This window comes from Pezoporus wallicus, unplaced genomic scaffold (assembly GCF_028554395.1).
Source record: "Pezoporus wallicus isolate ANWC-B61680 ecotype Strahan unplaced genomic scaffold, APGP_CSIRO_Pwel_v1 contig_3488, whole genome shotgun sequence".
NCBI classification, from domain to species: domain Eukaryota; kingdom Metazoa; phylum Chordata; class Aves; order Psittaciformes; family Psittacidae; genus Pezoporus; species Pezoporus wallicus.
Genome location: NW_026635397.1, coordinates 1556934 through 1581150, shown reverse-complemented (window position 1 = coordinate 1581150; position 24217 = coordinate 1556934). Strand labels below are relative to the sequence as shown.

The window sequence follows — 24217 nt, the reverse complement described above, 5'->3', positions numbered from 1 at the left end:
GTTGGAACTGGATAAGCTTTAAGGTCCCTTCCAACCCAAACCAGTTTGGGATACCAGTTTGGGATTCTGCATAGTATTGATGTACAAATAGGGCACTACTTAGAGGTCTGCAAAGCCAGGCCTGGGTGGAAGATAATGCATAATGTGCTTTCACGTGTCAAGGTTTTAGGTGAATCCCACAGGGAGTAATTCCCTGGAGGGAAGAAGTAAGTACATGAGAGAGGGCAAAGTGGTGTACTACTGCAAGAGGAAAAAACATAAAAGAATAGGGTCAGTTGCATGTGAAGGGAGAGCAAGTAAAATCTGAGTATTTTAGCCTCCCTAGTATACAATTGTATTTGTTGTACTTTTCATTGAGGTTATGGTTGGGTGCTCAGCATGTTAGTGTAGCACAGGACAAAGGTCAGTGAGGTCTGGTAAAATTGACCCTGCTCTTCAAGAGTTGCCTGGAGTATTCACCTTCAAAAATATGTGCTGGAGAGGTTTCTGGAGAGGATGGGTGATAGTGACAGGGAAAATGACCTGAGCTATGGGCTTCAGCTTGAAATCTGAATGATACAGGGCAAATTAAACAAACACTCTAGAAGGGCCTGATATACAAAGTGGTAAACCGTTTGTGGAAAATGAATCATGTTAATTCAACTTAATTTCCCTAAGCAGATTAATTAAGGGCATAAAGGGAAAGCACTGGATGTGACTGTAACTTGACTGTAAGGCTCTTGGTGTGTCTGTACATGACATCAAATGAAACCTGGGGCAAGATCTAGTTATTGTAGCAGAGATGCACAGCTAGTTGAAAAATAACTCTGGTAGAAAACAAGACAGTTGGAAAGGATCTCATCTGGTCTGCTCCCATCTAAGTCAGCATCATCTGTTTTAATGGGGAAAGCAGTTCTACAGGAGTGTGTATTGCCTAGCTGTGTGAGTACAGGGCGCTAGGGCAATTTTATACAAGGTTGGAATAAAAGTACTGCTGATGAAGAGGAGCTTCAGTTGCCCATTCTTCAGCAAGAAGAGTGTTAGGAGAATTTCGGAAGCCTGAAAAATGGTAAAAACGGGGCTGAAGCCAAACTGTGAGGAGGCTGCAGCAGGATTTCAGATAGATTCTTCTTGAGAAAAGAAACTGGGTGCTCATGTTCTATTTATAGTGATAGTATTGCAGTTAGTAGTAGAGAGTCTGGGCTGTTCCCAGAATTTGCTTTACCAGCTTGGGTTTAAACTGGTTTCTAATGTAATTTGTTTATTTTTTCATGGAAAAATTAAACAAATTGCACTGAGTAGTATGTGATAAATAATTAGCTTGGAAATGGACTCAGACTGGGTTTAGTGGATTTTCATTTTAGGAATGCATTAAACCTTGGATTTAAAAAATTAATTTCAATAGAAATTCTAATTAAATTTCCACTAAACCATCACCCCAAATACTACAAGGTGCTTCCTCATTCTTGATACTAAACCAGACCTTGTTGTGAAAGTGATGTCAGAATAGTGACTTGCTTGAGAAACCTGAGCTTCTAATGGTTTTGACTGAGGTGACTTTTGGCTTTATCCTCTTTTCTTAAATATCAATTTTCCAGACTAAAAACTTCATCATAGAGCTTGTTTTGTTTTATTCCTGACCCAGCCTCACCTGGCTTCTGAAAGGCTTGTTCTCGCTTTTAGCTCTTTGAGAGAAAACATCTTAATAACAACAGGGCAGGCTATTGAGCATGAGAGAGGACAGCTGGACTGACTGAAATCTCTCATTACTCTTTGGACCGCCACACACTGGGAGGTGGCAGATGGTCACTGTCTGGGTTTAATTTTGATGTAACTGGGGAAAGGTAAAAATAAGATATTTCATACAGCATTGCATGTTCACTAAGCTGAATTTCCCAAATATAGACTCAGAATTCATTTGTTTGCTACATTTTGCTGCTTTTTAATTGCTGGCTGTCAGAGGAGTAACTGCAGTGACAAATTTGTTTGTTGTAGTCTCTCGTTCCTAGTGTTCCCTGTTTTTATCCTACATTGCCTTCGTTTGAAGACACAGGGTGCTATAGTAGTAATAGGGGAGGTGAAAGTGTTTCTTAACAGGGGGAAAGAAGGGGTCAAAAAAAGCAAGCAGGAGTATCCTTGACATTTTTGGCTGGTATACGGGTAGTGAGAGACACAGAAATGTGCCTGTCCTCATGTTTGAAATCGTGACCTAATCCTGCACTTCTCCTGTTCCTGGTGTATCTTTGAGACGTTCTGTCTCTGCCATTGCTTTTCATAACTGATGACTTGTGCTGAAAATGCCCTTTTGGGTCTGTGTCAAATGTTTTCTCTCTTTTCCCACTTTTCCTTTCTTTCAATAACAGACCAATGGTTATGAGGACGATGTGTATGGATCATCCCAGAGTAGAAAATCTAGCAGGGTTAGTAAGTTATTTATATTGCTATAAGATTCAATTGCTCTGTTTGATGGGGTTAAAGCTAATTAGCAAATTCTTCTTGTGGTGGAGCAGGTTTTTCCCGTTTTGCATGCTGTGGGGTTTGCAGGTTGTCAGACACCAAGGTGCAGCAATGAGCTGTCTGGAAAAATAAATTAGGCCAGGAGTGGTAAGAGAAGTCTCCCAGCCTGGTACCAGTAGGATTTGGAAGACAGAACTGCTTAACTTGGAAACAAAATTGAGTACAAGTTCATTTGTGACAAGGTATAGCTTGGGGACACCCAGCATGGAGGACTTCCATTTGCTACACAGCAGAAGGACTGTTCTCCAACTTGTACATGTTCATGTCGTGCTCTAACACTGAAAACTCCAGAGCTTCATGTAGAATTTAGCCTCTTGAGATTTGGATATGTAAAATGGCCTTTGGATACTGATATTTTTTTTTTTTTTTTTTTTTTCCCCCCCAAATGCCTGTTAAGTTTGCGTAACTAAATGCTTTTTTTTTTCCTTTCTAAACTGTATCCCAGGGTTTCTGGAAACTCCCACAGAGGTGAACAGCCGGCTCAAGTGTTACTACTTAACTAATTTAGGCTGATGTACTTCTGTTTCTAGAAATATTCTTGTCAAAGAAAGCTTAATAATTAAGTCCATTGTGTGTATGTGGGTCGCAATGTTCCCCTCTGTTCCAGAGCAAGTGTTTTGTGTCAATTACAGGAATTCATTGTCCTGCTCTGTTATGTATTAGGGTTTGTGCAGATTATTTAATGGGACTGCCCCAAGCAGAGCTTCTGGGGAGCAGGCAGAGTAGCTGTTAGTTTGTTGTTTTTTTTTTTTACCCTGCCTTTATTTTAGCAAAGGCAGACAAAAGCTCAGAGCCTGTTGATCTCTATGCTATGAAGACTTCTAAAGAAATGTAGTGGTATGCAGACTGAAGCTCTGTGTTTAGGGGAAAAATAAACTACTTTTAAGACTCCATTTAACTAAGTATTTGAGCAATACATGCTAAACATGAGAGAGACTTCAGTGAGAAGCATGAAGTTAAGCAGGCGCTTGAATAAATTGTGAAATGGGACCTTACATTTAATGTCCATTTTAAATTGTTGCTTCTATATAGTTTTATGCTTGCATTTGTGGGTAAGAAACAATGAAATACCGTTGCTTAAACTGTTAAGAAAATGGTATGTCCTGTTGTTTCCACTCTTGCTGAACTGTTTGCCAAGTTCAATGAACTTTATTATGTAGTATGTCTGATAAATGATGTTCTTGTTCTTTAATGATATACTCCAGAGCTCTGAGTACTGCAGGAAGAGCAAAGTATCTTTAAGAAAGTCATCCAGGGGAAAGAAGTTGTTTGCTTTCTGTTTAAATAATTTAAAATCATCTCTGTATTAGGGTTTGCAGCATGGAGGTTTAGTCTATGTGAAGCATCAGTGTGGCGACAGCGTTAGCTCCCTGTAGTTTTTTGTAACTAAGCATAATTTAGCTTAATCATAACTCAGAAGGGGGAAGGAATTTTGGGGGTAACTTAGAATAATAGCTGAAACTCCAAACCAGTTGTCACCATTCTGGCTGGGATTCACCTTTAGGAATGCTCTCTCCCAGGCCTAACCTTAAAGATGGTCAAGGTGACAGTGGAAAAGCTAAGAGGATGAAAATTTGTTAGGAAGGTCCGCAGAGAAGCAACAAGTCTGCTGCTAAGTTGTTTCAAAGTAGGTGTCCAGTTTTAGGCACAGGATGGAGCCTTGTCCACATGGAGAAGAGCCTTTGTACAAGGTACTTGCAATACCCCAGGCTGATTCCCTAAATAGGAATAGCACCATGTGCCTAGGGTAGTCCATGTGCTGTTTACAAGCTCTGTGGGAGTGAATGTAATTTCTTTAAGCTCAGTTCAGGGTGTTCTGGTTTCTTTGCAGTGAAAGTCTTATTTTATGGATGCTCAGGGGAAAAAAAAAAAAGAGTCAGATTTTTATTTATTATTATTTTTTAGGTTGGACAGTGATTTAGTTACTTTACAATACCTGTAACTGTTGTGTTTTATCCACAAATCTGTTTGCTTGCAGTGCTGGAAGTCCATAGTGTCAAGAGCAAACAAGTACTTTAATTTCTCACAGATTTCCCTCCTTTGTAAATGGAGTTAACCCTTACACGGTTTATAGGGATGATGCAAGGATTAGTAAGGTCTTGTAAGAAGTTTGAATAATAGCTGACTACTGAAATCAGAGTACCTTGGTTGTCTAGACTCCCATAAGAAGCGACTGGAGAAGGGGAGTGTTTGAGAACAGCTGTAAAAGGAGAGCTCTGGAGCATAGCAAAGAACAAAGAGATGTGGAGAGATCTTTCAGACCAACTAACCATTCCCACCAGCGTGCCAATGGGAAAATGAATCTTAAACAGTGCCTGCGAAGCTTTGAAAATACATCTGCAGCTCGTGTATTGCAGCAGGGCCAGTCAGAGGAGACTGAGCCGAGTACATAGGTCATTTCATGAGGGTGGGCATGCAAGGAGGTGGTGTTTCCTCCCTGGCCCTGCATGCTGGCTGAGGCAGCTTGTGCTCGCTCCTAAGCGCGCCTTCCTGCTGTGGCATTATACCCTTCCTGCCTAGCTCAAGGCTGGATCTGTCCCCAGCACGGCAGAGTAACCATTTCATCATGTTTTAGATGTGCTCTTAGGCTGCAGTTTTCCTGAAAACAGGGAAAATGCAAAGTCCTTCCCAGTGTGCCTGTGTTGTTTGGGTTGTGTTGTGTGGCTCCCTGAGAGCATGATGTGTCAGGTATTTTATTGAAAAAAAAAATAAAAAAATGCATTGCTCAGCCTGGAGGAGAAAAGGCTCTGGGGAGACCTTAGAGCCACTCCAGTGCCTAAAGGGGCTACAAGAAACCTGGAGAGGGGCTTCTGACAAGGACCTGTAGGGACAGGCAGGACAAGGGGAACGTCCTACTGCCATGCATTATCCATGACAGTCTCCACTGACCAAATGCTTCAGTGGGCAGGGACACCTTCCACTAGAGCAGGTTGCTCCAAGCCCCTGTGTCCAACCTGGCCTTGAACACTGCCAGGGATGGGGCAGCCACAGCTTCCCTGGGCACCCTGTGCCAGCGCCTCAGCACCCTCACAGGGAAGAACTTCCTAATTCATACCTAATTTCAATCTCCCCTCTCTCAGTTTAAGGCCATTGCCCCTTGTCCTGTCCCTACAGGCCCTTGTAAAAAGTCCCTCTCCAGCTTCACTTAACTACAGTTAGGATGAAACTTAGGTGCATGAGCTGCATACATGCTCCTGAAGTCCCTTACAAAGCATGTCCCTCATGGGTCTCTCCCTGGGTTACAGCAATAAGGGAGGAGGAGAGAACATGAGGATCTGGAGCCTTTTCAGTGGAATGTAAACCAAATGGGTATTTTGTGCAGATGATGCCAGAGGAAAGGCCTTTTTATCTCTGCCTTATGAATGGAAGGGGTACACGAGTTTCACGCACCCTCACATCTGTAATGCATTTCTCTTGTTCTGTTTGCCTGTGACCACTTTGAATCCTTGCCATTTGTAATCACCTACTTTACTTTTTTTCCTTCCCATTTAAAGGAATTTAGGAAGTCTGTCACATAGTGAAGCTGAGTTCTCAAGGTTTGGTTGTGGTTTCTCTGTTTTTGTTATTAATGCAGGCATCGTACTACTCTGATCTGGGGCTCCACAACAGCGGCTATGCTTCTACATCTCAACCTTCATCCCAAAATGGAAACTGGGTCTGTTTCCCCCTGGCTTTACCTGACCTGGATGTGTTGTTCTGACTTCATTTGGAGAATAACAACCTCTTGTAATTAGGACTGAATTTGGACCAATTGTCAAGAGTCTCTGAAGGTCTTTTAGTAAAAAACCTACAATCCTCAAAACCAACCAAAAAAAGGGGAGCAAAACACCAAAACCAAACCAGACTTTTAAAGATTGGAATGAGTAATGGCAAGCTGTTTTAAAATGAGCACAGTTAGTTTTCCTTTGCTTTTCCTCCCTTTCCTCCAGTTACTTTGTTTGCTTTTTGGCCTCAATTGGTCTGGAAAAGTAAGGGAGATCTTAATTAACTGAAGTTCTCTGTTCTAGTTGAGGCAACTTCTCTGCTCACCTTGTCACTCTAGCAAGCTTAAGACAATCCAGTCTGCATAAAATGAAATTGCAAGCAAGTCATTCACAGACTGCTAGAAGAAAATCACTGAAGCTTCAGAATCACCCAGGAGGTTGGATTGTCCTCTGCATGTGGATCAGAGCTCAGCCAGGCTGGTGCTAGCAAAGCAGTGCTCCAGCAGTGGTCCGCAGCCTGTGCTGCCTCATGGGCAGCACCACCACATGGCCACAACCTGGGGCACTGTGGCCACTGCAGATGTGGACGAGGGAGGTGACTTGCAGCAGGATGTTGCCTGCAGGCTGTGGACTGGGGACCACTGCTAGAGTACCTCTTGCACCTAATTATGTCAGATACAGATGAGCTTAATTGCCGCATCTTGTGCGTGGTGGTTACTAACAGCGAAGTCATTTCTTTTGTGGTGCTCCAACTGAAGTACTCATAATTTCGTTTGGAATTGTTTGGGTTTTCTCTGCATTGTTGTTTAATAATGAAACAGGTGAGAGGTGATCTTACAGCTGTGTGAAGCACTTAAAAGGTGTGTCTTAAAACATGTAGCTCTTTTTCTGGCTTTGGTTGAAGTGAGGAGGAACACTCTTTCTGGCTGCTATACACAAATGTGTGTGAGACAATTACAGTTTTTAACGACCTAAACTTAAATTATGCTGATTTGCTTTTGCATACTCTCGTGTCCTCCTGTCCTGTAGGAAATGCACGTGTCTGCTTGGTATTCTTAGTCTTTGGGAGTTGAGATCTCATGCTTTTGTGGCACAGATTACTAACATTCTTTATACTGGGTTTCCTTCTGTTGCAGTTTACTAATCCTAATCTCATCAAAATGCCTTATTCTGCTGTAGGTGCCTTTTTTTGTTTCATTTTCTATGCAAAAAAAGTTTTGTGCTTGTCTTCCTCAGCCCTCCTTGCTGTGCAGTGATGCCCCAGCCAGAAGTTACAGGGTTTGTTGTACTAATACTCGAAACCCAAACACCAAAGCCACTCACCTTAAGCCATGCACATGTTGTCTCCTACCTCAGTAGTTCCTGTTGGGTTCATTTATTTCACACTCTGGTGTTTGATCCATCTGAATGCATGTGGGCAGTGCTGTTTGTACAGACCTGGATTTGTTGATCCTTCTTTTTATTCCTCTTGGAATAAAACAAGGCAAGGGTATTCATCTCGGCCTTGCGCTTGGTTTACAGATAAAACACTTTGAAAAGGTCATACGTGAAGTCCCATCATAACCACTGCTCATGGGGTTGTGATGCTGCCATCGGCTTTTCTCTGAATGGGAGACAGTGATCCTCATTTTGGGGTCTTAGCTGCTAACAGCGTGCAGGAGAGAGGCAACATCAATTCTTTCTGTTGTGTGACAGCTAACAAGAATCTGTTCAAAACAATTTTATACCCAGATTTCACTTTTCTTGTTCAAACTTTCGAAGTAGCTTCTCCGATTATTATTTCTTTTTTCTTAAAGCTTAAAGATAGAGTTTCCTACTGCCCCTGTGTTTCCTGAGCCGTACATTCATACGCTAAATTGGAGCCAGTCTTAAAACATGAATCTTCCTCCCCTTTTATTTATTTAGTAAACTGGCTGGTAAGTGATGTTCACCAGGTGTGAGTTTCCCCCATATTGCCAGCACCACAAATGAAGGTTAAACAGGCTTGAACAGTTGAAGAATTGATGTAGCTATTTTGTTGACAGGCACCATAAGATGCTGAATTGATGGCTGGGAGAAGGGTTAGAAATGCATGACTGTCTGATGGACTCAGGGGGATGTGTGTCAGATTGTGCACATGCCTCGTGGCATTTTCCAGCTCACATCTTCAGGTCGTGTTAGAACTTCACTTGCATGTTGCTTGTGGTTGCATATGGGAGATGTCCCCGTCCTTGCACATACTGCTCATTCCTTTGTGCTGCACCTTGTGAACATGTAATTCTCCAGACTGAAACCAGAAACGAGGTCTGCCAGTCCTGTTCTGACTCTGTCTTTTAATTGTAGGCGTCTGTGTATGACGAGAGCGTTTACAGTGGGAGTCGTCGGTATAGTGCCTCTAGTTCTCGTGCTGTAAGATGTTTTCTGCATTTCCCTGTTGTCTTGTCTCTGTCCCCCACTAACCTGTGTGTACCAGAGCACAGCCTTTTCTGGGCTGAGCAGCGTTTAAGATGGACTGTGTGAGATCCATAACCTACTGCTATAGGCAAAAGGACAAGCACTATTTCTGTGTGCTTTCATGAAATAATAAGTAGGAATTTATCTGCTATTGTGATGCTCTTGCACTGACAGAATCCAGCAGTAGGCACTCGCCCCACTACAGCAAGGGTGTTCATCTCTGCTTTGCACTTGGTTTGTAGATAGAACACTTTGACAAGGTGGTACATGGAGTCCCTTCCTTTGCTGAGACTTAAATCTTCTTCTGAAAATACAGATTAAAAACCACTCCCTTCTCTCAAGCCCTTTCTGCAGCCAGGAAGTGAAGGACTCGTGTGAACACACGGCTGGCTTGACTTGGGGGTTGGGGTGTTCTGGATTTATATGCTGTAAGTGGGGTCTTGGGCAACTCGGTGTTTTCAGAATGCACACTCCTGTGAGTGGAGGGCTCTGTCAATTATGGACAGCAACAGTATGAGGAATGGCAGTAGGAATTGTTTCCTTTCATGAAAGAGAGGCTGCAGGACTTGGTTTATGGATTAGAAGGCAGAAAATACCATCATCTCTTCTCAAGTGGGGCCCCTGTCATTCGGGCCTGGCAGTACATCTGCTGCTGTCGTATCTGCCTGGGTGGTGCGGGCACACTGCTTACACTCTGATCACCTTCACTGAGTAGCAAAAAACCCCCAACCAAACAGAAAAACCCCAACAAACAAAAAGCTGCCACTGACACCTTAACAGAAAAAAGCCTCAGGACAAAGCACTGATGTCACTTTAACCTCAAAAGTGACAATTTTGTTAGCCTGGAGAGGGAAACACTTTCAGGAATGTTTACTGAGCACTTGTTAGCCTTTACAGGGCGATGCCATCCTCTTGCAGTCACAGTGACGCAGTAGCTGGTCTGTGCATCTTGCTGCTGCGGCTGTTGAGCTTCAGAGGTTTGTGTCGCTGTTGTGCCTGTTTTTCATCTGGCTCCTCCGGACCATTCATCCCTGGTTACATGCTTGGACCGTTGTGGCAGCTTGCAGTCCAGTGAATTTGCCACAAGGCTGTGCTGAGCCCTTGGTTTTTATGGGGTGTGTCTTTCTGTTCGAGAGAAGTCTCTCAGAGGTCCAGATGATACAGTTCTACTCTTGGCAAGAATCATTGCCAGTGGGCTCCAAACCCAAATGCTCTTTATAAGTCTTTCAGCCATTGTTAATGGCTTCAGCAAGGAACACTGAATAAAACACTGGTGCTGGTTCCCTTTCTTCTCTCCCCATCCCACCCTGTGCTACAGGTATTGGAAGTCTGTGTATAATCAAGCCTTTCCACTTTCTTTTGCATGGTTGCATGTTGAGAGTTGAAGTACAAGGTTTTTGCCTCAAAGGGAATAGCCTTTTCACAATTATGGGGTTATCTGTAGTTATTTTAGTGTCTCTGAACCTCATAGCACTTTTAACATGGAGTGCCATTTGGGTAGCTGTCCCCAAAGAATGATCTTGGATAAGCAGATGACAGGTGAAGACAGGGGAAGAGGATAAAACTAGCCTTGCTTGGTCTCAGCCAGCTGAACAAGTGACCCTTGCTTCCATGTTCTGCCCTGCAATAATACTAGGAGCAACTACAGAATAAATCAGTCCTGTGAAACATTAATGTGGGGCTCATCAGCAGTTAATACTTTTTACCTGTCATGTGTTTCTAGATTATTCTACATCCTTGTTATAACACAAAACACTGGTGATGTTGCAAGGCTTCTGTGCTAGAACTACTTAACCCCAGACCCAAAATCTTAAGTGTTTACTTCAGTGCTTTTTGCTTTTAATTTAGGAATCGAAGTGGCTGTGATTGAAAATAGCTGTAAATTGTATGTAGCATAGTTCCAGATTCTGTGTATTGTCATCTCTGAGGCTGAGCTCAGTAGCTCAGATGCATGAAGCCAGTGTCACTTCATGTAAGACATCTGAGGACATGGCTTGATCACATTGTGCCCTGCTTGAAGGGCTTACTAAGGGCTGTATGCCTTGGAAAGTGATGCTTTGTGGTTAGTGACTAATCTGATAGTTGCACTATAGCTGGGGTTATTTCCAGCTTACCTTCTTGTCATTTATTAGTACTCCGATTTTCATTTAATACTGTGCCACTTTGTTAGCATAACTAACAATGCTGAAACAGTCCTCCAATAGCTTGGTGAAGATCTGACTGTCTCTGCAGACAAGAAGTCCAGGGGATTCCTGTAGTGGACAGGTAATTTAATAGAAGAAACCTTAATAGCAGAGAACGCGCATCTTGGAAGTAGGTAATTCCTTAGATTGCAGTGGTTTTGTGCCTAAGAAACAGTCTTAAGTTCCTATGAAATCAACTGATAAAAGTTATTAGCAGCATAGGCTGAGCAGCTGAGGAGAACAGTTCCTCATGCTTGTTCCTGTCCCTGAACTGCCTCTGCCCTTGTGTTGCTTTTGCACATGAAATATGGCAGACTGACATGCCTCTCTACAAAGCCTGCATTCACAATTACCTTGTAGTAGCAATAAGGAAAATACCATGTCTGCTAAATGGCAAAAGTTTCTTTAATTCCTGTCTGTTCTGAATGAACTTCAGTACTCCCTTTTATATATGCTTACGTATCTTTCTGTAAAGTACATCCAAATACAAGATCGAGTGTGAAGCTGCTCTGAAATCTGTGAAAATAGAGGGAATAATCCTAAAATGCATTTCCAGAATAAGTTTCAGTTCTGTTTCCCAGATGCTTGAAACTTTAATTTCCCTTCTCTCTTCCACTGCATTATAACCTCTGGAAATAAAACAGTGTAGATACATTCTTCCTTCTTCTCAGCAGTAAGTCAGCTCTGTCTGTTCTGCTTCACTGCTTAGATGTTTGCTTTTAAGAAGGACTAAAGTACTTTCTTTGACAGGAGATGAGGACTGCAGGTTCTGGAAAAGCAGGAGAGATAGTCTCTGAGATGGTCTCAGTTTTTACTTTAATCACCACGTTGATGGATGTTTCTTGCTTTGGCCTGTGGAGCACAGATTCATTTAGTACGTGCATAATGTTGGAAACATGGGAAGAAGGCTAACCAGAGAACCTCAGAGCTCTTGAAAAGAAGTGGAGCCTTTTGTATAGAGACTGACAGTTGTTTACTTGTGACTGGTATTTTAACATACATAAATAAATCATTTGTATTCAGTCCTTCTAAGAATTGAATCAAAGCTCTGTTGGTCTGTCAGCTGGAATTACTACTTGCTTTAATTTTTAAATGAGCTGTTGAGGTGTCTGGTCTCTGACTTTCACTGCTATTCCTTTGTCCAGCTGCATGCAACAGTTTCGTCATTAACTTCAGATGTAAAGCTTTAAGTCCTCTCTCATTTCCTTTCTCAATTCTGATGCTTTTCTCTTTTTCTCTGCTTGCTGTTCTTGGTTTCCTGTGGCAGCCTTCTGAGTACAGTTGCTACCTTGGGTCAGGATCTCGGGCATCCTCAAGAGCCAGCTCTGCACGGGCCAGTCCAGTGGTGAGCTCCTTTATTTTTCTTTGTCACTAAAGTGTTTCATTCCTCTGTTCTTCAGGGTTTTTTTTTTTATACAGGATGTTCAATCTCTTCTGAGACAGTTACCTACGGTATTAATTGGACCTGCTGGGCAATCCTTAAGACAGAGAAGGTGTAAACCAGATGAAGAGTTAGAAAACCAAAGTAATTTCCATGCAGATAAACACTTTTTTACAACAGAAAGTACACTTTGGACTCATGTGACTGCTATTTCTTTTTTTTTTCTAAGTTGGGCATAAAACACCTCAGCATAGGTATTGTGAAAAGTCTGTGGTGTTGATGCTAGTGCCACATCTCCTTTGGTTATTAAAACGAGGAAACCCTAAATCTTACTACAGTATTCAGGTAGTTCAGTTTCTCTATGTTGAGCAGTATTTTGGTGATGTGTTACTTCAGGGCTGCCCAGAGATTGGATTTGAACATATTTGTTAGCCTGTAGATTACCAGGCCTTATAGAGCCTTTAGCATGGTGGAGTGCTAGCAGGATTACGTGTACCTGGCATGTCGAGCATCATGGAGTTGTACCTAAAGAAGACTAAAATAACAAAGTCTTGTCCAACCTCTTGTGACTTTTCCCCCCTGCTTTTTACCAGATAGGAAGTAATAGTATTCCATTTGTTCAGTATCCAGGTACTGGATACCAATACACTGATCTTGGCTTCCGTTATTTGTATTTTGCATGCAGTCTGAGTTACTGGTGCCAGTTGCTTACAGTAGCCACAAAATGCAGCTTGCCCTTCTTTGGGAGCTAGAGGGGATTTCCTGGTTTTTAGCTTTCTGCTCACACTTGGGACTGTTTGTATGCAAGTGGCTCGAGATGGTTTGCTGCTGGAGAGGAGCTGGTGGAAGCTGTTCTGCAGGGAGACAGCAGGCACTTTTGTTTGTTTATTTATTTTAAATCAGTGGCTTATTAAAGGATGTGAAGCGCTTCTGTTATTTCCCTGGCCTTGAAGATGGGCTGAGAGTTAATGCCATAGTGGGTCTAAAAGGCACCACTGCAGGAGCTTTGCTTCTAATGCAAGATAGTTAGAAGCCTTGTTAATGGTGTGGCATTGCTCTTTAAAGCTCTAAATCCTGTATGGGGTCAAGGCAGCAGCACCCTGTGATTTCCCACTCTCCCTCTTTTTTCTTTTTTTGTGTATTAAACAGGGTGCCTTTTCATGTAACTCACAGTAAGGAGTCACCTTGCCTTTTACTAACAGAGGTTTCAAGGTGTTTTGATACATTTTCAGTTGTGCATTTGTTCTTGGCAGTAAAGATGCTGAAATAGAGCCCCGTCTTCTTAGTGGGCTTAGCAGTATATTACTTCCACTCATACAGTTATGAGATGTCGCCTGCTTGGACTTCCTAGAGGAAGAATAAACATCTCCTTGAATAATGGTGATAACTTATGAGAGTAAAAAAAGTGGCTGTTCTTGTCTATATCAGTAGTCTACATTAAAACTGTTTTAATATTGCTGATCCCCAAAACTGAATCATAGAATCATTAAACTGCTTGCATTGGAAGGGACCTTAAAACTTACCCAGTTCCAACTCCAAAGGGACACCTTCCACCAGAGCAGGTTGCTCCAAGCCCCTGTGTCTAACCTGGCCTTGAACACTGCCAGGGATGGGGCAGCCACAGCTTCTCTGGGCACCCTGTGCCAGTGCCTCAGCACCCTCACAGGGAAGAGCTTCTGCCTAAGAGCTCATCTCAGTCTCCCCTCTGGCAGGTTAAAGCCATTCCCCTTGTCCTGTCCCTACAGGCCCTTGTCCAAAGCCCCTCTCCAGGTTTCCTGGAGCCCCTTTAGGCACAGGAGCTGCTGTAAGGTCTCCCCTTAAGGAGCCTTCTCTTCTCCAGGCTGGACCAGCCCAGGTCTCTCAGCCTGGCTCCAGAGCAGAGCTGCTCCAGCCCTCGCAGCATCTCCATGGCCTCCTCTGGACTCACTCCAACAGCTCCACATTCCTCTTGTGCTGTTGCCCCAGAGCTGGCTCAGGACTGCGTGGGGGGTCTCCCCAGAGCACAGCAGATGGGGAGAATCCCCTCCGTTGACCTGCTGCTCACACTCTGGGGGTGCAGCCCAGGATATGATGGGTTTCCTGCCTTAATGTATCAAGGCATATGCCTTTTTGATTCTGCTTTATATACCTTCTGACATTAACCCACATAAAGATTTGATTGCAAGTTTACATTTTAAATTGCTGGTGGAGTAGAAAGGAAAGGGGAATATTTGTTGTGTTGAAAAGCTGAATTTCCAGCATGCTTACACCTCCTGAGAGCGTGACAGTTTACAAAATCCATGTACTGTTATCATTAGTGCATACATTATCTTGTCCCTCCAGCCCTTAGATTTTGTCTCTTTTTTCCCCCTTCTACCAGTGTTCATTAAACAGTGAGCAGAAAGTGACAGTAGTTTGCCTGCTGTACATAGCTTTGTCAGGCTGTGTTCCCATGCTTGTTTTACAACAAAAGCCAGGAAGATACATAAACACAATATGTGAATATCTATTGGTCTTTGTATTTTCAAGAATTCACTATATCTGCATGAAGTTTGTTGTTTGATTATTTGTCTTTAACATTTTCCCAGTTACCTCCCCTAGTAATTGCTGTCTGCCCTCCTTTCACTTACTGCAGATACGTGAATGTGTGGTTTAATGTTAAAGCATTATACTCCATGTCTTAACAGAGCAAACATCAGGCCCATCTGTACAGATGGAAGTAAATCTTGGGCCTGGCATGTTTAGGCTGAGATGGGCTTTTTAATACAAATTGCTGTATTTTTTCTTACTTTAATAAACTACTAGTGAAAAGTATTTACACATTTCAAATAGACTCAGAACGCAGTAGTACTTATCTGAAGACTTTCTGAACAAAACAGCTTTTTCCATTTGAAGAAGTTGAACATGTTCTCATGAGAAATAAAAAGGAAGACAGTAACAGAACTCTCACGGAAGCATTTATCAGCATGCTCAAGCTTTGCCTTCTCTCCCGTGCACTTACATTATTTATGGTAGGCTTGTAGCCGAGCCCATCCCCTGACAGCGTGGATGTGCCTTCAGCCCCTCCAGGGTAAGGCTCTGCTGGAGCAAAGAGACTGATAAGTTTGTTTGAGCAATGACGTTTGGCATAGCACTCATTCCTGAGCAAGGATACTGCTGACAAATCCACTTTAGACCTGACAAATTTCAGCAGTGTTTTCTCCCTGCTGCATATTGAAGGCTTATTGCTAATAGCTAAGTGTTATGGTGGCTCTCACTGGAAAAACACAGGAACTCTGTGTTGCTGCCTGTCCCAGCCCAGCCGATCAGCCTGGTAAGATGGGGAGTGCAGGAGGGGTTATGCTGACTGCAATACTTTTACTTCTTTTTCTTTAAATTCTAGTTTTTGTTGATTTAATCCTGTGTTGGTGCTACCAATTGTAAGAATTTTTCTTCCATGTGGGACATACTTCCATTTCAAACTGTGCTGTATTACTGTAAGAGCAGGAAATGATCTTAATTTGATTTCTTGCCCCAAAAAATCCCCTTGCTTTTATGAGGAAGTTGATTGAAGTGCAAGACCTCAGATGGAGCTGAGTAGTGACAGCCATGTACTAAAACACCCTGAAGTTGCTCCTATGCCTGAGTGTGGTATGTGGCACTACTAAACTGCAAGTGTTTCGGATTTCCCTTCTTTAACCCTGTAAAGGAGGCTGGAAATTGTGCCTCAGTCCTGATTCTTCTTAAATCTTTACTAGCCGCTGGAGCTTAACGCTTAACTCTCTCCAGGGCCTCTGGTCTCTTCAGTAGGCATTTGAGAGTCTTGTTGGATGCACTGTGCTAGTGCTGGCGGGTCTCTGATTTTGGCATCAGTACTCACTGGTGACAAAGAGTTTCAAGGGTTAAACTGCGAGCTGACTGCAAAGTAGAGAGAAACACTTTTCCAAACATTACATTCTTATCTATGAAAAATAGGTAATAGATCCAGATAGAGACTTATGGGATGGTTTCGTCATGTGGCTTCCAGCGGCACTAATCCTCTGATGTTGCTGGCATTTCTTGTAATGTAGCTCTGGATTTCTTCTGAAATCGTTGTCAGAAGGGGCTGGACTCTGATCCTGTTGTACTTACTTTGCAGAGAACAACCCATTCCCCTTGAGAAAACAAAGATGTGCGTGCTGGAGTTCCCAGGAAAATCGCTTCATTTTCCTGCTCTTTTTATGCACTAAAATACAAAGTACACAAGTTGTTGGTGAAGAGGAAGGTACCCTATTTACTACAAGGGTGGTGAGGTGAGGCGCTGGCACAGGGTGCCCAGAGAAGCTGTGGCTGCCCCATCCCTGGCAGTGTTCAAGGCCAGGTTGGACACAGGGGCTTGAAGCAATCTGCTCTAGTGGAAGGTGTCCCTGCCTGTGGAACTGGATAAGCTTTAATGTCCCTTCCAATAAAACCAGTCTGGGATTCTGTGATTCTGTCTCTAGGGACAGACCATACCTTTGTGGAAATGAAAATTGTGTAATGTTCTATGAATCTAGTATCATTAGGTGAATTCCTCTTTAGATGCCCTCTTCCAGCAAGTATTCTGTTAGTCCTTTATATTTGCATGCAGAGAATTTGCAAACCCAGGGTATTTGTATAAAGTGCTATGCCGAGTACCGTACTGTGGAGGTGGAGAGATTGTTTTCGGTCTATTTAATCATTATAGCATTCTTTACTGAATGATAATATAGCAGGTAAGTATTTTGGGCAAGAATTTTGTGCAGCTTCAAATAAGCCTCTTTTTTTCCTGACCTTTCTTTCTTTGATTCTTGCTGGATCAAATGCCAAAGGGCTTGTTGTGGGAACAGGGTGAAAGCTGAAAACCTGGGGTTCCCTCTGGTGGCTGACTGCTGTTGGGAAGCACCATTTATCTTTTTAAAGGAATGATAGGTACCATGAATACAGTAATTGAAAGATGAGTAGAATGAAAACTATGTAAAATATTAATCTAAAATAGATTAATAGACCTCTGCCTTTCTACAAGACACTCTTTATAGATCTTGGTGTATCACTGCCACATAACTGTAAAATTAAATGCTGCTCGTTTCAGGTGGACTTTTTTTTAGGAAAGTATTGTGTAGCAGGAGGCATCTTTGTAATGAAAGGAGGGTGCGTTAGAATGAGGAACTGGCTTTTTTCAAAACACACTAGATTTTTAGATGTTAATGTTTCAATCAGTTGGCAATGGTAATTACTGCCTTTGATGAGAAAACCCTCAAGAGTGCCGTTCGTGGCACCAAATGGATGTGTGTATGAGAGCATTGCTCTCATACAAAGTGATTTGGTTTTATTCCTTTTTTTTTTTTAAGCCACCTCAACTTCAGAAGTTACTTGATAGCTTTAGTTATTAACTATTATACCCCCTTAGAGAGTTATTAAAGATTGTTTTGCAATGAATGCATAGCAAGCTTCACAGGTGTGGTTGGTGAGTGCTCTGAGTAGAGCTGTATGCTTATCCTGCGCCACACTGTCTTCAACATTTTCCTGTTCAGGAGTGGAAGCCTTTATTTGCCTGATGATGCATCATTAAAACAATATCAATATTTGTTCCCTTCTTTATCTTAGTAAAAACTGAGATTGCATTCTTCCTCCCCCCCCCCCCCCCCCACGAAATAGAGGGCATTTTGCAAATGTCTTAAGGAAAAGAGTATCTTGAGTTGTGTCCTAAACCCATACAGTAGATTTTAGTCTGGTCTAACTCTAGGCTAAATTTCTGGGGGTAGATTTGTGTAGATACACTAATCTTTGGTAAGGTGACAATATTGATAAACAACAACACAGTGTTTGGCCAGGCTTAGAAGGCTGCCAAATCCACACCTTGGAATTATCTGGCGTGAAAATAGTAGGCTGTTTGCAAAAGGCAGTCCATCTTGTTTGTTGAGTCTGAACTGAACTAACTGCCTTCATTAGTGACCTTCTCTTACTAAAAATTCAGATTCCTCCCTCTCCCCCAGTACTTTGTCTCTTCAGGGTCTTCATGAAGTTTATAATCTAGTGCTTTAAGTCTGGGTTTTAATTCAAAGCATAAGTCTTAAATTTCCTTAATGCTAATCATAGGGGATTTATGATATGTGTTGTTAATGTAAAAAGCTGATTTGGAAGAGATACCTCTTAGTTCTGGGTTTGTTTTTTTTCGTAGGGTACCACTGGTAATAATAAGAAAAATGAGTGGGATCATCCATATATTATTCTGTATAATTCAGAGGGAAAAAACAACCCTGTGCCAAACGTGGACTGATTGGAAAGAGCTGTAGTTTCAGAGTGTGTTTTCAATGACACTAACTCTCAACCTCAGTATCCGCTGCCTTCCCCTGAACTGGATCTCACCTGATTTTTTTCCCGCAGTCATTTCAGAAACACTTCTCCCTTTGGCTTTCGGGCTCTTGATCTGGGGAAGCCAGGAATTTTCGCAGAATCTTTTGGGAAACCATCTTGGCTGTGGTGCTGAATGTTCCCAGAGGAGGTTGACGTGTTCTGGACTTCATGAGTTCTGCTGAGCCTTTAATTTCACTTGGACCCTTTTACACTCAGTTCCACTTTAGATGGAGATACTTACGGAAAGATTCTGCTGTGAATCACTCCTGCTTTTGGGAACTTGTATATTTGTTTTGTTTCAGAGCGTGAAGAAGTGGATAGGATGGGCTCCCACCGAGGAGTAAACCAAATCTTTTCAGGGTGTATGTGGGCTTTACTCTGTAACTCTCTTTTGAGCATTTGTGGTGTCAGTATTGAAGGTAATTTTCTGTACTCCCAAATGCTACTACTTTGGCTCTGTTTTACTTCTTCTAGACTAGTTTTAATAAAGATCTCCCTTTGGAATTAGTAAATTCCAGCCAAGTACCAAAACCGTAAGAGATGTTTATTTCAACTTTGAACTGGTCCCTGATATTTGACTTGATGATCAGGTTTTGTCATCTCAGCCTTTCTCGGATCTCTACTTGAAGCTGCAGTCACCTTTCATCTTAAGCAGAGAATACTCACAGAGTTTTTAAAACTTTAGATTTCTTCCCCCAGCCCCCCACCCCCCCTTCCATTCCCGTTCTTCTTTTGGGAGCTGTGCAGACACAGCACAGTCCTTCAGGTCTGACTTGGTTTCTTGATTTTTGGAATGGGGAGGGTGTGCTGGCAGTCTTCAGAGGTAGCCCTTTTTCAGTTAAGGTCCATAAATAATTTAACTTCAAGAAGCTGTCTTGGTCTGGAAATGTATTGATCTCTCGGTTGAAAAACTTAACCTCTTGTCGTGGTTTAAACCCAGTCAGGTAATTCGTTCGCTCACTTCCCCCCTTTCTTGCCCTCCCCCTGCTCTCGGAGGGACGGAGAGGAGAATCAAAAGAATGCAACTCCCACGGGTTGAGATAAGAACAGTTTAGTAACTAAGGTATAACACAAATCACTACTGCTACCACCAATGATAATAATGATAAAGGAAATAACAAGGGAACAGAATACAACACCTCACCACACCCACTGACCGATAACTCGCCCCCCAAGCCCGACCAAGCTCCGACCGATACCTCCTCCAACCCTGCAGTCTCCCAGCCTTTCCGGCTAACTCCCAGTTACATCCTGGGCATGACGTGCTGTGGTATGGAATAGCTCTTTGGTCAGTTTGGGTCAGGTGTCCTGTCTCTGCTTCCTCCTGGCTTCCCCTTCCCCTGGCAGAGCATGAGGCTCACAAAGTCCTTGGCCAAACCAAAACATCGTTATCAGCTCTGTTCCCGAGCTGAAAGTCAAAACACTGCACTACACCAGCTACCAAGAAGGAGAAAAATGACTGCTACTGCTGAACCCAGGACACCTCTCTACTGAAGTAAATTGCTATGTTCATTTGAGGCATATTTTTGAATTGACCCAAAGTAAATAAGATGTGTCTGCATACATCAGTACAGCAGCTGCATACAGCTGGGTTTATGTCCAGGGTAAGACATATGGGGCTTTGAGTTCAAGCCCATTGTATTCTTGCTTTGTTAACTCATAGATCACATACCATCTTCATGTTTGAAATGTCGTGTAGAACATGTGAAAAAAATATTCCTCTGTCTTATTTAATAGACCAAATTAGTTCCTATCAGTAAGTATATTCCAATTCATTACATGGAGTTTAGAAACTTGAGATAAATTGTCCAGTCAGGACACAGCTGTTCTGAGTGAGCTGGCTGCTTTTTAAGTGCCTAGAAATGGCTAAAGAAGAGTCTTTCACAGGTTTAATAATTCCCTTTCTGATATCTTACTGCCTTTACTTGTCCTTTTCTGATTACATTAATAAATCCTTCTTAATCTTTGTTTTACAGATTGAGGAAAGGCCAGAAAAAGACTTTGAGAAGGTAAGAAGGATCTTATGAATTACTCTGACAATAGTGCTTTCTTCACATTCTTTATGGTAGATAGAACTCACGGTAAGTGTACAGAAACCTTCTATAAAATCCATTGTGGCGCATAAACTTAAATTCATAGAATCCCAGCCTGGTTTGGCTTGGAAGGGACCTTAAAGCTCATCCAGTTCCACTCCCCTGCTATGGGCCGGGACACCTTCCACTAGAGAGGATGCTCCAAGCCCCTGTGTCCAACCTGGCCTTGAACACTGCCAGAGATGAGGCAGCCACAGCTTCTCTGGACACCCTGTGCCAGCGCCTCACAGGGAGGAGCTGCTTCCTAGTATCTAATCTAAATCTTCCCTTTGTCAGTTTAAAGCCATTCCCCCTTATTCTGTCACTCCATGACCTTATAAAACGTCCCCCTTCAGATTTCTTGTAAGCCCTCTTAAGCTATTGAAAGGAGTTGTTGGAACCTTCTTTTATTACATTTTTGCAGGTGAACTTTTCAACCACTGGTCATTCAGATGTTAAGTAGTTGCCCTTTCAGCTAGCCTGAAATTGCTTTAGGCCAAGTCACATGAATACTGTGTTTGTTTAGTACATTTTAATTACAGTATTATGTAACAATAACTAATTAGTAATAAAAGAGGAGAATACTGCAGTGGCTTAATGCAGAACCCTCAGTACAGTAAAACAGTTATTGTTGCTACTGCTGCAGAGTAGATAAGCATCCATCAATGGAGAGGAGCTACAAAGTGTATTATTACAAGTTTTGAAAGTATCTAGCAAGATGATACTAGCCCCTAAAGACTTTCTATCGAATTAAGAATTAATAGCGGGAAGATAATTCATGCAAACTCCTGTTACAGTAGTGTTTAAATACATCTGCTCTGTCTTTTCTCCTTAGTTTCCCTTATTAAATCTCGATCAGACCTTCACAATTTAGAAGTGCAAGGGCTGGTTACATGTATATTCAAGCAACCAAACAAACTACAAATGCACAATGTATCTAGAAAAGTTCTAAACATTTTAAACTGTGTGTGATTATAGGGAGCACGTACTGTCTCAAGTCTATCAGCAGCTACCTTAGCTTCTCTGGGGGGGACTTCTTCACGAAGAGGCAGTGGGGATACGTCCATCTCTGCTGATACAGAGGCATCTATTAGAGAAATAAAGGTGAGAAATACTTCAAACCAGAATAAATTGTTAAATATCCTTTAGACTTCCTTCCAGGAAAGAAACTGGCTTGTCCTCCCCTCCTGTCAGTTCTGCCAAAGTGAATTGTATGCTGTAAACGAAAAATGAATAGCTTTGCTAGAGACATGCTGCTGGGAGCTAGTGTGTATTGCAGGAATATTTGGGTGTATGATAGCAGAGCAGACTGATCATAATGGACACATCTCATCCTAAGCTAATGAAATAGGAAGTGGACTCAGTAGAGCACAATAATAGGAGATTGAAACGAGGGAAGAATCACTGCACTTGCTGGATGCTAATTTGGGGAGGGAGCTGTATTTTTGTAATCTTGTTTATGATTCCAAGAGGTTGGACACATTAGCAAATAGCGACACGATCCAGTGTCTGTATCATTGAGTGCTAGTCTGGGTAGTCCATAGTTAAATAGTTCTTGGAATCTGTTTTTTCTTAATGTTCCCTTCTGAAGACTGTTTTAAAATGAGGAATCTGTGTTCTGTTAACTTCCATGCATCTGACTTAAAACTCTGCTGAATTTACAGCCACTTAAAGCATCTGGATGTGTATTAGGACCTCAGATAGAAGCAGGTCTGTCCCAGTTTCATCGCTGTAAAGCAGCTGAAAGATAGTTATTTCCTTGTGATCAAGGACAAAAGAGGAGAGAGACTGGAAAATAAGTTTTGAACACTTGCTTTTTCCTATCAGCTGCACTTCTGCCTGTTGGTTTGTGGCATCATTCACCTTTCTCACCATTTCTCTCAGGATATCTATGAGTTAAAGAACCAGATTCAGGATGTAGAAGGCAAATACATGCAGGGACTGAAAGAAATGAAGGTACTGGTTTATTGCAGCCTGGAGTGTGATCATTAACACTAGCTAAACATGCAGAGAGTCCATGTGGGACCTAGAACTCACCTTGCATGCTTTGCCATCTTCTGGGAGGGCTTGTAACTTGTGTGAAAAGCATTTCATGAACTGGAAAAATACCTGTTCTGATCTTGAGTGATTGTGGTGAAAAATGCTTCCATCTGTTAAGTGAAAGGCCACTGATTACTGTTGCATGTTGTCTTCACTGTTTGGAAAGTAATCATTTTGCTAGCAAATTAAAATGACTAGTTTTTTTAATATATATATATATATATATATAGATAGATAGTTTTCTTATCCAGGGAACCTCCCAGCACTGGAAATGAGCTAGAACTCATGTCATACAGTTCTGTGAAAAATTGGAGTTTAAAAGCTTGTATGGTTTTGCTTCGATAAGGTCCAGCATAACTTTGGAAAGTTGGAAATCTGTGCCAGTGTCTCACAGGGAAGAACTCCTAATACCTAATTTAAATCTCCCCTCCATCCGTTTAAAGCCAGTCCCCCTTGTCCTGTCACTCCTGTCCTTGTAAAAAGTCGCTCTTCAGATCTATTGTAGGCCCTTTTAGAGTCACTTTCAGTATGTCCCTTTTCAATTCATGTCTCTTAGACTGCATTTGAGGTGAAGATGCTAAGGAAACAAAACATAGTATGCTGAAAGAGTGGTGCAGCAACTACTTCAGCTTCTTTCTTGCATATATTTCCTTTCCAGTTACTTTCTGAGGTTTGATCCTAACACTTGTTTCCAAATCCTGGTGGCTTTCCTGTGCTTGGTATTTCTCATCCTTGGTCTGGAAAGTGCACCAAAGCACAGTTTGTGTTTGGATCTGTACAAATTCACATCCTTAAAGATAAATTGTCTTACTTCTCAAAGCAAAAGTAAACTAAACTGATTCAACTTTCAGGTGATTTTTGCTATTATTTCAATACTGTAATTCCCAGTTCTGTTTATTGAATGAAATAGGAAGTATATGAAACTCACCTGTGCTTTAGATGTAATTATTAGGGTTACTTTAGTTGCAAGAGAAATTGCTTGACCTGTAAACTAAAATCTCGACATCCGTGCCCTCCTTGTTTGCGTATTTGCACTGTTTTATGTAACTCTTTCATTTCTGTATTAAAATCAAATACTGCAAAGTTTGACTGCACGAACACAGAGAATTATCCTGAGCGTTATTTTGCCATCATTTATTGTTACAAATACCCCAGTATCTTATATTCAGGTCATGTTGGTAGGAGTGGTTTTCACAATACTGGGAATTGTATCTTGCGGAGTGAATTTGTAAAGAAGGGATGAGATCCAGAAAACCTAATGAAAAATGATACATCAGGTCCTAGAAGCTGCAGCTTTTTCACCATGAATTCTGAGTCAGTATATTCAGTTGTTCCCATGCTTCCAGGGTCCCTGCAAGTTTGTGTGAAGTGGCTGTCAAACTGCCTCATTTTAAGGCCTAAGGTCATCTTAAAATGATCTTAAATCAAGCCCAGTTTACCTTTAAGAAAACCCAACCAATAGTCCTGCATGTCATCTTCAGCAGCTGCTTTGAGCTGCCAACCTGCAGGGGCAGGGGAGGAGGGGAAGGAAGAAAACTGAGAAGGCAGAAGCTGAAGCAGCAGAGAACAGGAAGCATTTTATTTGTCCTGAGGTAA

General features: G+C 42.1%; 1 protein-coding gene across 32 annotated transcripts in view; it reads left to right on the top strand.

The window, feature by feature from the left end:
* LRRFIP1 (LRR binding FLII interacting protein 1) overlaps positions 1-24217 on the top strand; it is a 106503-nt gene that overhangs the window by 63561 nt on the left and 18725 nt on the right. For 11 of the 32 annotated variants that reach the window (XM_057422896.1, XM_057422655.1, XM_057422704.1 and 8 more), the window contains 8 exons: positions 2343-2399; positions 6071-6151; positions 7437-7478; positions 8523-8588; positions 12084-12161; positions 20486-20518; positions 21560-21685; positions 22466-22537. In XM_057422896.1, coding sequence (XP_057278879.1) covers positions 2343-2399; positions 6071-6151; positions 7437-7478; positions 8523-8588; positions 12084-12161; positions 20486-20518; positions 21560-21685; positions 22466-22537 — 555 coding nt within the window. The remainder of the gene's footprint in view (positions 1-2342; positions 2400-6070; positions 6152-7436; positions 7479-8522; positions 8589-12083; positions 12162-20485; positions 20519-21559; positions 21686-22465; positions 22538-24217) is intronic. The other 21 variants (XM_057422840.1, XM_057422824.1, XM_057422814.1 and 18 more) reach the window with 7 other exon arrangements.